We start from the raw sequence: 14373 nt of genomic DNA, 5'->3' as shown, positions 1-14373 counted from the left end.
GATTATGGTAAGAACAAGGATAGAAGACCCGAAAGATGCTACTTCTGCACAGTTGGACAGGATGGAGAGAATGATCATCGAAATGGCGGAGACTTTACGGCAACAACAACAACAGCCACAACAGCAACTGCCACCGCCATCGGTACCTCCACCTGTAGTACAAGATTTCCATGCTGAAGACCGGACCATCACCTTTACCAAGGAGTTTAAAAGGATGAAACCACTATCATTCAAGGGAGGAATAGAACCAATGAAAGCTGAAGCATGGATATAGGGAATAGAGAAGTTGTTCGAAGTTTTTCCTTGTACCGAAGCCCAAAAAGTGCAACTGGCTGCCTTCACTCTTGAGGACGAGGCACAGAGATGGTGGATGCTTACGAGAACTATACACCAAAGATTGACATGGGACAGGTTCTTGGAATTGTTTTATGATAAGTATTTTCCTCAAAGTATGCGAGATCAGAAGGTGACTGAATTTGAAACTCTTAGACAAGGAAATAAAACCGTTGCAGAGTATGAAGCTCAATTTGCAGAATTAGCTCGGTTTACACCTCATATGGTGGACACAGATTATAAGAAAGCACAAAAATTTGAAGGGGCATTACGGGGTGCCATCCTGGACCGGGTTAACATGTTGAAGTTACCCACTTATGTTGATGTGTTGGAGAGGGTTGTTATAGCTGAGGGAAACCTTGCTGCTCAGAATCGGATTTCTGAGTGGAAAGGAAAGAGGCAGAATATTCAATGGTCAAAGGGGTCAACTACTCCACCAAACAAGAAACAAAATTCATGGACTTCAAATACTTCTACCCCTAGTCAGGATTCAATTTCTGTTTGTTCAGAATGTGGAAAGAAGCATCGTGGAACGTGCTATCGGAAGTCTGGAGCATGTTTTAGGTGTGGCAAAACGGGTCATTAGATTAGGGATTGCCCTAAGAGCAACCAACAAAATGGCAGTAGGGCTGCTACCAGTTCAGCGGGGTCTACACCAACTTCTAACAATAAAGACACTGCGAGACAAGGCAAAGCATTTGCATTGGTTCCGGGAGATGTGCAGAATGCGACAACAGTGGTGTTAGGTACATTTATTGTTCACGGTCACTCTGCTCATGTATTGTTTGATTCTGGCTCTACCCATTCCTTTGTGTCAAAATTATTTGTGCAAAATTTAGATAAGTCTGAGGAAAAATTGTCTTATATGTTATGTGTGTCTTCACATTTGGGAGACTCTATGATCTGTGCTTCTGTATATTTTGCTTGTGAACTCCAACTTGGGGATATCCGGGTATATGCGAATCTGTTTCCTCTTGACATGACCTATTTTGATATTATTCTGGGTATGGACTGGTTGAGCGAATATGGTTCAACTATAGACTGTCTGACTAAGTAAATTAGTTTCTACCCTCCGGGACAATCAGAGTATACTTTTCAGGGACAGAGAGTGACTTCTCCACTTTTTTGATTTCAGTAGCAAAGGCTTATAAATTAATTCAGAAAGGATGTCAGGGGTATTTATGTAGTGTTTTGGAGGGGCAAGTGATGAATGGGGATACTGACATGATTCCAATTGTCCGTGAATTTCCGGATGTCTTTCCGGAAGAATTACCAGGGCAGTTAATAGACTGTGAAATTGAGTTTACAATTGAAGTAGCGCCGGGAACTCAACCCATTTCTAAGACTTCGTATAAAATGTCACCAGCCGAAATGAAGGAATTAAAGGTTCAGTTGCAAGATTTACTTTATAAGGGGTTCATCCGCCCGAGTGTGTATCCTTGGGGTGCACCAGTTCTCTTTGTGAAAAAGAAGGATGGAACACTCCGACTTTGTATCAATTACAGGGAACTCAATAAGGTAACGACCAAGAATAAGTACCCACTGCCGCGGATCGATGATTTATTTGACCAGCTACAAGGGGCACAAGTCTTTTCGAAGATTGATTTACGATCCAGATACCACCAATTGAAGGTCAAAGCTGATGATGTTGAGAAGACAACTTTTTGAGCCCGATATGGCCATTACGAATTTTTGGTTATGCCTTTTGGCGTTACTAACGCACCAGTAGCATTTATGGATTTAATGAATCGTGTCTTCAAGCCTTATCTAGATGAGTTTGTAGTGGTATTTATTGATGACATCCTCATTTACTTGAAGAACGCAGAAGCTCATGAGAATCATCTTCGTACAATCCTTCAAACACTTCGAGAGAAGAAATTGTATGGAAAGCTAAAGAAATGTGAGTTCTGGCTACAAGAGGTGGCATTTCCGGGCCATGTAATAACAAAGGACGGAGTCTCTGTAGATCCACACAAAATTGAGGCGATCGTGAGTTGGCCAACTCCTACCAATGTGACTGAGGTGCGTAGTTTTATGGGATTAGCTAGATATTACAGGAGATTTGTTCAAGATTTCTCCAAAATCGCTGTACCGCTTACACAACTGGCTCAAAAGGGGGTACCGTTTGAATGGTCAGAACAGTGGGAATCTGCCTTTTAGGAATTGAAAACGAAGTTAACTACAGCTCCAGTCCTTGCTTTACCATCTCGTACTGAAGGATTTGTAATCTACAGCAATGCTTCTCACAAAGGGCTAGGTTGTGTACTTAAGTAGAATGGAAAGGTTATTGCTTATGCTTCACGTCTGCTCAAGCCCCATGAAAAGAATTATCCCACACATGATCTCGAGCTAGCAGCAGTAGTTTTTGCTTTGAAGATATGGCGACACTATGTGTATGGCACTACTTGTGAAGTCTACACTGACCATAAGAGCCTCAAGTACCTTTTCACCCAGAAAGAGTTGAATATGCGACAACAGTGGTAGTTAGAGCTTATTAAAGATTATGATCTACAGATCCATTACCATCTTGGTAAAGCCAACACAGTTGCAGATGCACTTAGCCGGAAGAATATGGGAAATTTGGCAACTTTGCTTATGGTACAAAAGGAATTAGTGGTTGACTTGGAGAAGATGGAGATAGACTTGGTGATGCATGGACAGGAAGCAATAATAGCAGCGGTGGTGACCCAACCGACATTACTTGAAGAGATTAAACTACGTCAAATGGAAGATAAAACTTTAAAGAAGATATGTGATGAGTTAGGAACAAAACCGAAACCCGGATTCAGTTTTATGGATTCGGTACTCAAATTTCAAAACCGAATGTGTTCCCAATGTGTCGAAACTTAAACGAAAATTGATGGAAGAAGCACATGCCTCAAGATTTTCAATGCATCCGGGAAGTACTAAAATGTACCGAGATTTAAAAAAAAAAAATTTGTTGGCCAAGTATGAAAAAAGAGATCGCGGAGTTTGTCTCTAAATGTTTGCAATATCAGCAAGTAAAGGTGTGATATCCCTGTTCTTTAATATGCTAATTGGTCTTAACATGAATGTGATTATTTATTTGGTATGATTCTGTGTGCTATTTATGTGAATATATGTGGTTTTGAATTTCTATCTGTTCACCGTAGGAATATCTGTTTGATTATCTGCTTTGGAATTTAAATTGAAGGCCTTATCGGCCACAGAACCCGAAATTGATTATGCCATTGTAAGTGGCATAATTTTTAGAGCCTACGGTGAAATTTAATTGGAAATTGATTCAGATCAGAATTAGTTGATTAAATTGATGAATTAGCGCCAAATTATTTATTATTATTAAATTGGTGCTAGTGGGCACTATACACTTAATTGATACACTTGAGCTCAAAAATCATATTTTGTGCCTTAAGAGAGAGAGAGAGGGCTGGCTATAGAGAGAGAAAGGGAGAGAATTGTGTAATCTTGGCTCAAGGTTTGGGAATTTGAAGATTAAACTCAAGAATTGGCTAAAGTTTGGGAATTTGAAGCTCGTAGGTAAGTGAATTCATGAATTTTAAGTTATCATCTTGTGAATTCAAGTTTGAATAATGGTCAAGAACCTGGGTTAAATTGATCATGAGGAAATTGAGTTGATTTTGTTGTGTTGGAAGCCAATATGTGCATGCATGTGTGTAATTGTTTAAATTTGCATGTTTGAGTTTAAAATACATGATCCATGTAGAATTTTGATTGAAGCTCATGTTTGTAATCACCAATTGCACCATGTAAGTTGAAATGGGAGTAATATCCCACATGCATGTACAATTTATGAGGAATGAGTTTGAAATACATAGAATTGTGGTCATGATAGCAAGTTTGGTGTAAATTGGAACATGCATGTAAATGGGTTATGAAATTGAGCTTCACAATGTGTTGAATTTGATGTTAGTACATGTTTATGTAAAGATTGAGCCAAAATCATGCATTTAGAACCTTTGAATACCAAGTTGAAGTTCAAGAATGTGTTCTAGATTTTCCAGAATTTTGATGTCCGCTCGAGCGGGGAAACCGCCGCTCGAGCGTGAAATACGTGCTCCCAGCATTTTTGCAGGCATGGCATCCGCTTGAGCGGGGGAAGTCCACACTTGAGCGGGGAACTATGTAGGATGGCCTTCCGCTCGAGCGTCCGAGTTCGCGCTTGAGCGTAAATTTGACATATCCAGTACTTTTTGCAGACCTATTGGGTCCGCTCGAGCGGGGAAGTTCACGCTCGAGCGGGGACCCTGTTTTCTGAAATTTTGAAAAGGCATTTTGAGTTTCGTTTTCCGTCCTCTTTCACTTCTAAGTACTCTTAGGCATGCATTGAGCATTGTAATTGAGTTAAAGGGATAAGAATGAAGCCTAAAGAGGAAAATGTGAATTTAGAACGGATTGAATTGTTTGTGACCCTTTTGTGTTCATGGAATGTGTAGAGTCGCGCTCCAGGGCAAACCAACCAACCGATCACTGTGAGTAATATCTAAACAAAGATATCTGTAATACGTTGTTGTCCAAATTACTTACTTCTAGGTAAGTTCTATAAGTTCGTTGATTCGATTGGTGGATAATGTTGCTATGCCAAATGAATGAATGGGCCAGAGGCTGTTTTGACATGAACGAATAGGCCAGAGGCCGTTTTGATGAGAACGAATGGGCCAGAGGCCGTTTTGACATGAACGAATGGGCTAGAGGCCGTTTTGACGTGAACGAATGGGCCAGAGGCCATTTTGACGTGAACGAATGGGCCAGAGGCCGTTTTGACATGAATGAATGGGCCAGAGGCCGTTTTGACACGAATGAATGAATGGGCCAGAGGCTGTTTTGACACGAATGAATGAATGGGCCAGAGGCCAGTTTGATACGAATAAATGAATGGGCCAAAGGCTAGTTTGACGTAAAACTAAATATGAATTGGGCCTAAGGCCATTTGAAATATGTTGTTCTATATACCGTTTGTATAACTCCTTTATTTGATATTATTCACTGGGCTTTCGCTCACACTCATTCATGTGGTTGTAGGTGAGCCAAGAGAAGTCCAAACCCAGCCCCAGTGTAGTCTGTGAGGAACAACAAAGGTTTTGGGAGAGTCAGCCCTTGTGTCTCACGCACGAGACCCGCCTTTGCCCTTTTGTTATGTATTTATGTTTTGTCATGTTGGTGAAGACTTTGCATCTGTTGTATATAGTTTTCTTGGGTTGACTTAGACTTACATGATCCTGTATGTACAGAACCTTTTGTAGTACATATTTTGTAGTGAGTTATTAACATGTATCTGTATGGTTTGTCATGATGTGCCATGTAAGCACAGTTCTTTGGACAAAGTTTTAAACTGCTTCCGTTTGGCCCCTATTAACTCTGTTAAAATACGTTTGGTTTGGTTTGAGGCTGTAGGCAATCTCATGATTACTGGCCGGTTATGTCCTCAACCCACGGGGGCAGGTTCGGGTCATGACAGAGTGGTATCAGAGCACGAGTTAATAACTCACACACTTATCCAAAAGAGCAATAAACGTCTAGAAAAGATCTAGGATGCATTCATATGATAAGTGTGAAATTGAAAGCATCAAGAATATGCTTAAATGTTTTGATAAGAATAGTTATGTGCCATAAGTTTGTGATTTGCTTGCATTACAAATTGTTTGAATATGTATGCTCCTTAGTATGTGCATACTTGTGTATACTGCAAGTCTAATCAGATGGTGAGAACAAGAGGTGATGAGATAGAAGAGTCCTCTACTGTCAGAATAGATAGAATGGAAAGGTCGATTCAAGAAATGGTAGAAACATTGAGTCAACAACAAGAGTGGCAACAACAGTGGCAACAACCACATCCTCCACCTCCACCTCCACTTCTGGCACCTCCTGTGCCAAATAATTTGAATGACGATCGGATAATAGCACTCACCAAAGAATTCAAGAAAATGAGACCACCACAGTTCCACGGGGGACTAGATCCGTTGAAAGCCGAAGCATGGGTCCTCGGCATTGAGAAACTGTTTGAAGTGTTCTCGTGTTCAGAGACACATAAAGTACTTCTAGCCACTTTATGCTAGAAGACGAGGCAAGAAGATGGTGGATGTTAATGCGAGAAAATTATAAAGATGTTGACTAGGTGAAATTTATGGAGATTTTCTTCAAGTACTTCCCACAATGTGTTCGGGATAGGAAAGTAGGAGAGTTCATGGAACTTAAGCAAGACAGTATGACTGTATCTGAGTATGAGGCCAAATTCACTGAATTGGCCAGGTTTACACCACACGTGATTGATACGGACTATAAGAAGGCGAGGCATTTTGAAGGTGGGCTTCGAAGCGACATTTTAGAAAGAGTGAATGTTTTGAAGCTAGAAACCTACATTGGGGTGCTAGACAGGGCCATCATATCAGAGGCTAACATAGCTAGACAGGCTAAGCCAACGATAGAATGGAAAGGCAACAAAAGGCAAGGTTTCTTTTCAAAGAAGAAATTTCTGAAAAAGCAAAACACGGGCTCCTCAAATACTTCGAATTCTTCCCTAGACACAGCTCCCATGTGCAACATTTGTAGCAAAAGGCATCGTGGATTTTGTTACCACGCATCAGGAGCCTGTTTCAAATGTGGGAAACAAAGGCATATGGCCCGAGATTGTAATCCGAATGGTGGAAAGATAGCTGTTAGTTCCACTGCATCGATCCCAAAGCCGGGAAATACTTTGAGATCTGCTACCACCGGGGATACCATGAGACAGGAGAGAGTTTTTGCGCTTGTTCCGGGTGATACACGGATTACTAACGCAGTTGTCTCAAGTACTATTTCTATATGTAATCATGATGCTTTTGTGTTAATTGACTCTAGATCCAGACACTCTTTTGTGACATATGCATTTGCATCTAGACTGAATAGACCCTTAAAATTACTGCCATATCTGCTATGTGTGTCTGCTCCATCTGGGGAATCTGTATTGTGTGAATCTATATACCGGTTTTGTGATATGCATGTTGAGGATGCTATCCTATATGTGGATTTGTTGCCCTTGAATTTTAGACATTTTGATGTAATTTTGGGCATGGATTGGTTGACCAAATATTGTGCCACCATTGATTGTGTGACAAAACGGATTGTGTTTAATCCACCAGAATAAAAAGAGATTGTGTTTGTGGGGAATGGGGTAATGCCTCCACCTTATTTGATATCTACAATGAAAGCATGTAAAATGATCAGGAAAGGGTGCTAGGGTTATTTGTGCTATGTGTTGTCTGAACAATCTGTGAATGTTGAACCAAATGATATCTCTATTGTTAGAGAATTTCCAGATGTGTTCCCAAATGAATTACCAGGGGAATTAATAGATAGGGAAATAAAGTTTGCTATTGAAACTGTGCCAGGCACCCAGCCCATTTCTAAAACTCCCTACAGAATAGTTACTGCTCAAATGAAAGAACAGTTGCAAGACCTGCTTGACAAGGGGTTTATTCGACCTAGCACTTCACCTTGGGGTGCACCAGTATTGTTTGTGAAAAAGAAGGATGGAACTTTGCGTTCGTGCATCGATTATCGGGAATTGAAGTAGGTAACAATAAAGAACAAATATCCCCTACCCCGTATTGATGACTTATTTGACCAATTGCAGGGATCACAGGTGTTTTCTAAGATTGATTTGAGGTCCGGGTATCATCAGTTGAAAGTTAAGGCAGAAGATGTCGAGAAAACCGCATTTAGAATGAGGTATAGACATTTTGAGTTTCTTGTTATGCCATTTGGAGTGACTAATGCTCTGGCAGCATTTATGGACTTAATGAGCCGAATTTTTAAAACCTACCTTGGCGAATTCGTTGTGGTTTTTATTGATGACATTTTGATATATTCTAAAGATAGACTTGAACATGAACATCATTTGAGAACTGTCCTACAAATACTTCGGGAAAGGAAATTATTTGCTAAGCTAAAGAAATGTGAGTTTTGGTTGGATGAAGTTGTCTTCTTAGGGTATGTTATCAACAAAGAAGGGATTTCAGTGGACCCACAGAAAATAGAAGCAATTGTGAATTGGCCCACACCGACGAATGTAACAGAGGTCCGCAGTTTCATGGGCTTGGCTTGGTACTACAGGAGGTTTGTGACGGACTTTTCGAAATTAGCTATGCCTCTTACCCAGTTGACATGAAAAGGGCAACCGTTTGAATAGAACGACGAAAGAGAAGCTGCCTTTCATGAATTGAAAATGAGATTGACCACTGCACCAGTGTTGACACTACCGTCAGGTACGGAAAATTTTATAATTTTTAGTGATGCGTCTTATAAAGGTTTGGGTTGTGTGTTAATACAGAACGGAAAGGTTATTGCTTACGCCTCCCGATAGTTGAGGCCACACGAGAAGAATTATCCAACACATGACCTAGAATTGTCCACAGTCGTTTTTGCTTTGAAAATCTGGCGGCATTATCTGTATGGAGCAAAGTGTGAAGTCTACATGGATGACAAAAGTCTGAAATACTTCTTTACGCAGAAGGAGTTGAATATGCGATAGAGGAGATGGCTGGAACTGATAAAGGATTATGATTTAGAGATTTAGTATCATCCCGGGAAAGCTAACACAGTTGCTGATGCCTTGAGCAAAAAATCAACGGGGAGTATGGTTTGTTTGCTTACTGAACAGAAAGAGGTCTTGCAAGATTTTGAGAAGTCTGAAATTGAAGTGGTAATGTGTGAACAGGGAAGATTGATAGCCGTTATTACAGCCGAGCCAGCAATCACTGATGCAATCAAACAGAAACAGAAAGAGGATGAATTCCTTAAGAAGGTGATAGATGAATTTGAGACAAGTCCGAAAGCAGAGTTCGGCGTTACAAATGAAGTGTTGAGATTTTGAAACCGAATGTGTATCCCAGACATTCCGGAACTAAAGAAGAGGGTTTTAGATGAGGCCCAGAGATCAGTGTTTGCCATGCATCTGGGTAACAATAAAATGTATTGGGATTTGAAACAAACCTATTGGTGGCCTAAAATGAAGAAAGAGATTGCAGAATATCTGTCCAAGTGTCTTCAATGTTAGCAAGTTAAGGCTGAACATCAGAAACCAGGCGGTCTACTTCAACCTCTCCCTATTACTGAATGGAAGTGGGAGCATGTAACTATGGATTTTGTTGTTGGCCTACCTCGGACCTCTCGAGGTACGGATTCTATTTGGGTTGTAGATGATAGACTGACTAAATCTGCACATTTTCTACCTGTCATAACTACATTTAATGCTTACAGATTGGCTACAATATATGTTGATGAGATCATCCGTTTACACGGAGTTCCAGTATCTATTGTGTCGGATAAAGATCCAAAATTTGTATCTAGATTGTGGAAGAGTTTGCAGGAAGCTATGGGGACAGAACTAAGGTTCAGTATTGCATTCCACCCACAGATAGACGGGCAATCAGAACGAACAATACAGACTTTGGAAGATATGCTTCGGATGTGTGCTTTGGATTTTCAGGGGAGTTGGGAAGACTATTTGCCACTTATGGAATTTGCTTATAATAACAGCTTCCACTCCAGTATCGGTATGGCACCATACGAGGCTTTGTATGGTAGAAGGTATAGATCACCAAATTGTTGGGCAGAGGTCGGGATAGAGCTTTATTTGGGCCTGAAATTGTACAAGACACTTCTAAGAAGATCAAAACTATTCGGCAAAGGCTTAAAACAGCTCAGGACAGACAAAAGAATTATGCAGATGTGCGAAGAAGACCTATTGAGTATGAGGTGGGTGACCACGTGTTTATCCATGTGTCCCCAATGAAAGGCCAAGTCAGGTTTGGAAAGAAGGGCAAATTGTCCCCCCGTTACATTGGGTTGTTTTAAATTTTAGAAAGACTTGGTCCAGTTGCCTATAGAGTTGCCTTGCCATCGGGATTTGAGCAAATCCATAATGTGTTTCATGTGTCGATGTTGAGGGGTTACCTCCGAGACCCGTTTCGCGTGATTGATTATCACCGGGTAGTTATTGATGAAAATATGGAGTACGCCGAATGGCCGGAACGAATTATTGACCGGCAAGTGAAACAGCTAAGCAGCAAGTACATTCCAATGGTGAAAGTGGAATGGAAAGAACACTGTGGGACAGATGCCACGTGGGAAAAAGAGGATGAAATGCGACTACGCTATCCACATTTGTTTCCCGACGAAGGTAAATTAAGTTTGAAGGACCAAACTTCCTAAAGGGGGAAGACTGTGATATCCCTGTTCCGTAATATGCTAATTGGTCTTAACATGAATGCGATTATGTGTTTGGTATGATTCTGTGTGCCAATTATGTGAATACATGTGGTTTTGAATTTCTATCTGTTCACCGTAGGAATATCTATTTGATTATCTGCTTCGGAATTTAAATTGAAGGCCTCATCGGCCACAGAACCTGAAATTGATTACGCCATTATAATTGGATTAATTTTTAGAGCCTATGGTGAAATTTAATTAGAAATTGATTCAGATCAGAATTAATTGATTAAATTGATGAATTAGTGCTCAATTATTTATTATTATTAAATTGGTGCTAGCGGGAACTTATGTAAAGAGGCACTATACACTTAATTGATACACTTGAGCTCAAAAATCAGATTTTGTGCCTCAAGAGAGAGAGGGCCAGCTATAGAGAGAGAAAGGGAGAGAAATGTGTAATCTTGGCTCAAGGTTTGGGAATTTGAAGATTAAACTCAAGAATTGGCTAAAGTTTGGGAATTTGAAGCTCCTAGGTAAGTGAATTCCTGAATTTTAAGTTATCATCTTGTGAATTCAAGTTTGAATAATGGTGAAGAACCTGGGTTAAATTGATCATGAGGAAATTGAGTTGATTTTGTTGTGTTGGAAGCCAATATGTGCATGCATGTGTCTAATTGCTTGAATTTGCATGTTTGAGTTTAAAATACATGATCCATGTAGAATTTTGGTTGAAGCCCATGTTTGTAATCACCAATTGCGCCATGTAAGTTGAAATGGGAGTAATATCCCACATGCATGTACAATTTATGAGGAATGAGTTTAAAATACATAGAATTGTGGTCATGGTAGCAAGTTTGGTGTAAATTGAAACATGCATGTAAATGGGTTATGAAATTGAGCTTCACAATGTGTTGAATTTGATGTTAGTACATGTTTATGTAAAGATTGAGCCAAAATCATGCATTTAGAACCTTTGAATACCAAGTTGAAGCTCAAGAATGTGTTCTGGATTTTCCAGAATTTTGATGTCCGGTCGAGCGGGGAAACCGCCGCTTGAGCGTGAAATACATCCTCCCAACATTTTTGCAGGCACGACATCCACTCGAGCGGGGGAAGTCCACGCTCGAGCTGGGAGCAATGTAGGATGGCCTTCCATTCGAGCGTCCGAGTTCGTGCTGGAGCGTAAATTTGACATATCCAGTACTTTTTGCAAACCTATTGGGTCCGCTCGAGCGGGGAAGTCCATGCTTGAGCGGGGACCCTGTTTTCTGAAATTTTGAAAAGGCATTCTGAGTTTCGTTTTATGTCCTCTTTCACTTCTAAGTACTCTTAGGCATGCATTGAGCATTGTAATTGAGTTAAAGGGATAAGAATGAAGCCTAAAGAGAAAAATGTCAATTTAGAACGGATTGAATTGTTTGTGACCCTTTTATGTTCATGGAATGTGTATGGGCGAGCTCTACGGAAAACCAACCAACCGATCACTGTGAGTAATATCTAAACAAAGATATCTGTAATACGTTGTTGTCCAAATTACTTACTTCTAGGTAAGTTTTATAAGTTCGTTGATTCAATTGGCGGACAATGTTGTTATGCTAAATGAATGAATGGGCCAGAGGCCGTTTTGACATGAACGAATGGGCCAGAGGCCGTTTTGACGTGAACGAATGGGCCAGAGGCCGTTTTTGACATGAACGAATGGGCCAGAGGCCGTTTTGACGTGAATGAATGGGCTAGAGGCCGTTTTGACATGAATGAATGGGCCAGAGGCTGTTTTGACACGAATCAATGAATAGGCCAGAGGCCGTTTCGACATGAATAAATGAATGGGCCAAAGGCTAGTTTGATACGAGTAAATGAATGGGCCAAATGCCAGTTTGACGTAAAACAAAATATGAATTGGGCCTAAGGCCATTTGAAATATGTTATTCTACATACTATTTGTATAACTCCTTTATTTCATATTATTCACTGGGCTTTCGCTCACGCTCATTCATGTGTTTGTAGGTGAGCCAAGAGAAGTCCAAACCCAGCCCCAGTGATGTCTGTGAGGAACAACAAAGGTTTTGGGAGAGTCAGCCCTTGTGTCTCGCGCACGAGACCCGCCTTCGCCCCTTTGTTATGTATTTATGTTTTGTCATGTTGGCGAAGACTTTGCATCTGTTGTATATAGTTTTCTTGGGATGACTTAGACTTACATGATCCTGTATGTACAGAACCTTTTGTAGTACATATTTTGTAGTGAGTTATTAACATGTATGTGTATGGTTTGTCATGATGTGCCATGTAAGCACAACTCTATGGACAAAGTTTTGAACTGCTTCCGTTTGGCCCCTATTAACTCTGTTAACATACGTTTGGTTTGGTTTGAGGCCGTAGGGAATCTCATGATTACTGGCCGGTTATGTCCTCAATCCACAAGGGCGGGTTCGGGTCATGACAAAAGGCAGAGCATCAGAGACTAGCAAGATTGTTGCAACCCCTTCCAATCCCGGAGTGGAAGTGGGAACATCTTACCATGGATTTTGTTGTAGGATTACCGCGGACTCCTCGGGGTATGAATTCTATATAGGTCATTGTAGACCGATTGACTAAGTCCGCTCACTTCCTACCTATGAAGACCCAGTATAATGTAGATAAACTTGCTGTGATCTATGTGAATGAAATTGTAAGACTACATGGTGTTCCGGTCTCAATTGTGTCAGACGGGGATCCAAAATTTGTTTTGAGATTCTGGCAAAGTCTACAGGAAGCGATGGGTACAAAATTAAAGTTCAGCACAGCTTTCCACCCCCAGACTGACGGTCAATCTGAGAGAACGATACAGACTCTAGAGGATATGCTCCGAATGTGTGTGCTGGATTTTCAAGAAAGTTGGGAAACCCATCTACCGTTGGTGGAGTTCGTATACAATAATAGTTACCATTCGAGTATTGAAATGGCACCCTATGAGGCTCGGTATGGAAGACCATGTCGTTCCCCCGTGTGTTGGGCCGAAATTGGAGATAGATCATTGCTAGGGCCCGAAATTGTTTAGTTGACGACTGAAAAGGTTAAAATTATTCGGGAAAGATTGAAAACTGCTCAAAGTAGGCAGAAGAGTTATGAGGATAACCGACGATGGAATTTGGAATTTGAAGTAGATAGTCATGTTTTTGTGAAAGTCACTCCGATGAAAGGACATTCAATATTTGGAAAAAGGGGTAAGTTAACACCCCGATATGTTGGTCCATTTCCAATTTTGGAAAGAGTAGGTCTGGTAGCTTACCGAGTTGCCCTTCCGCCAAGCATAAGTCAAGTACATAACGTATTTCATGTCTCTTTGCTTCAAGGATATCTTTCGGATCCGTCTCATGTCATAGATTACCACCAAATTGAGTTGGATGACAAGTTAACCTATGAGGAAAAACCAATTCGAATTCTGGACCGGCAAGTGAAACAGTTACAAAATTGAGAAATTCCAATGGTAAAAGTTGAGTGGCAAGAACATTACGGAACCGAAGTACCTTGGGAAAAAGAAGAGGAAATGCAATACCAATATCCGCATCAGTTTCTACCCTAAGGTAAAACAAGTTTGAGGGACCAAGCTTATTTAAGGGGGGAAGAGTGTAATAATCCGACCCTCGTACATGATTCTGGTATATTTTCAGTCCCTAATTCCGCACTTTTAAATGCTCATTGTGAAATTTTATGTGGAATTAAGCTCAATTAAGTGAATCCTATGATTATGGATGCATATCTATCTAATAAGAGAACAATCTGTCACAATTATAAAGTTTGGCTCAGAAGAAGCTTAATATTCTGAAATTGATTTTACATTTGAGATCGGCATGATTTTTAAGTCTTAAA

The 14373-nt window shown here is 40.5% G+C and overlaps 1 protein-coding gene across 1 annotated transcript; it reads left to right on the top strand.

The window, feature by feature from the left end:
- Nucleotides 1-451: 451 nt before the first annotated feature.
- LOC145805392 (uncharacterized) lies at nt 452-1390 on the top strand. The gene is made up of 2 exons (XM_082900515.1): nt 452-832; nt 920-1390. Exons 1-2 carry the CDS (start codon nt 452-454, stop codon nt 1388-1390), a joined length of 852 nt encoding a protein of 283 aa, XP_082756641.1.
- Nucleotides 1391-14373: the final 12983 nt, after the last annotated feature.

This window comes from Camellia sinensis, chromosome 13, assembly GCF_055761805.1.
Source record: "Camellia sinensis isolate YWXY chromosome 13, ASM5576180v1, whole genome shotgun sequence".
Taxonomy (NCBI): Eukaryota; Viridiplantae; Streptophyta; class Magnoliopsida; order Ericales; family Theaceae; genus Camellia; species Camellia sinensis.
This window is presented reverse-complemented; position numbering and strand designations above follow the sequence as displayed.

Bases quoted from the DNA above. Each gene is read 5' to 3' on its own strand.
- LOC145805392 (XM_082900515.1), top strand. From the start codon at position 452: ATGCGAGATCAGAAGGTGACTGAATTTGAAACTCTTAGACAAGGAAAT. The intron at 833-919 runs GTTTGTTCAGAA...ACGGGTCATTAG, and splicing joins CTAGTCAGGATTCAATTTCT to ATTAGGGATTGCCCTAAGAG.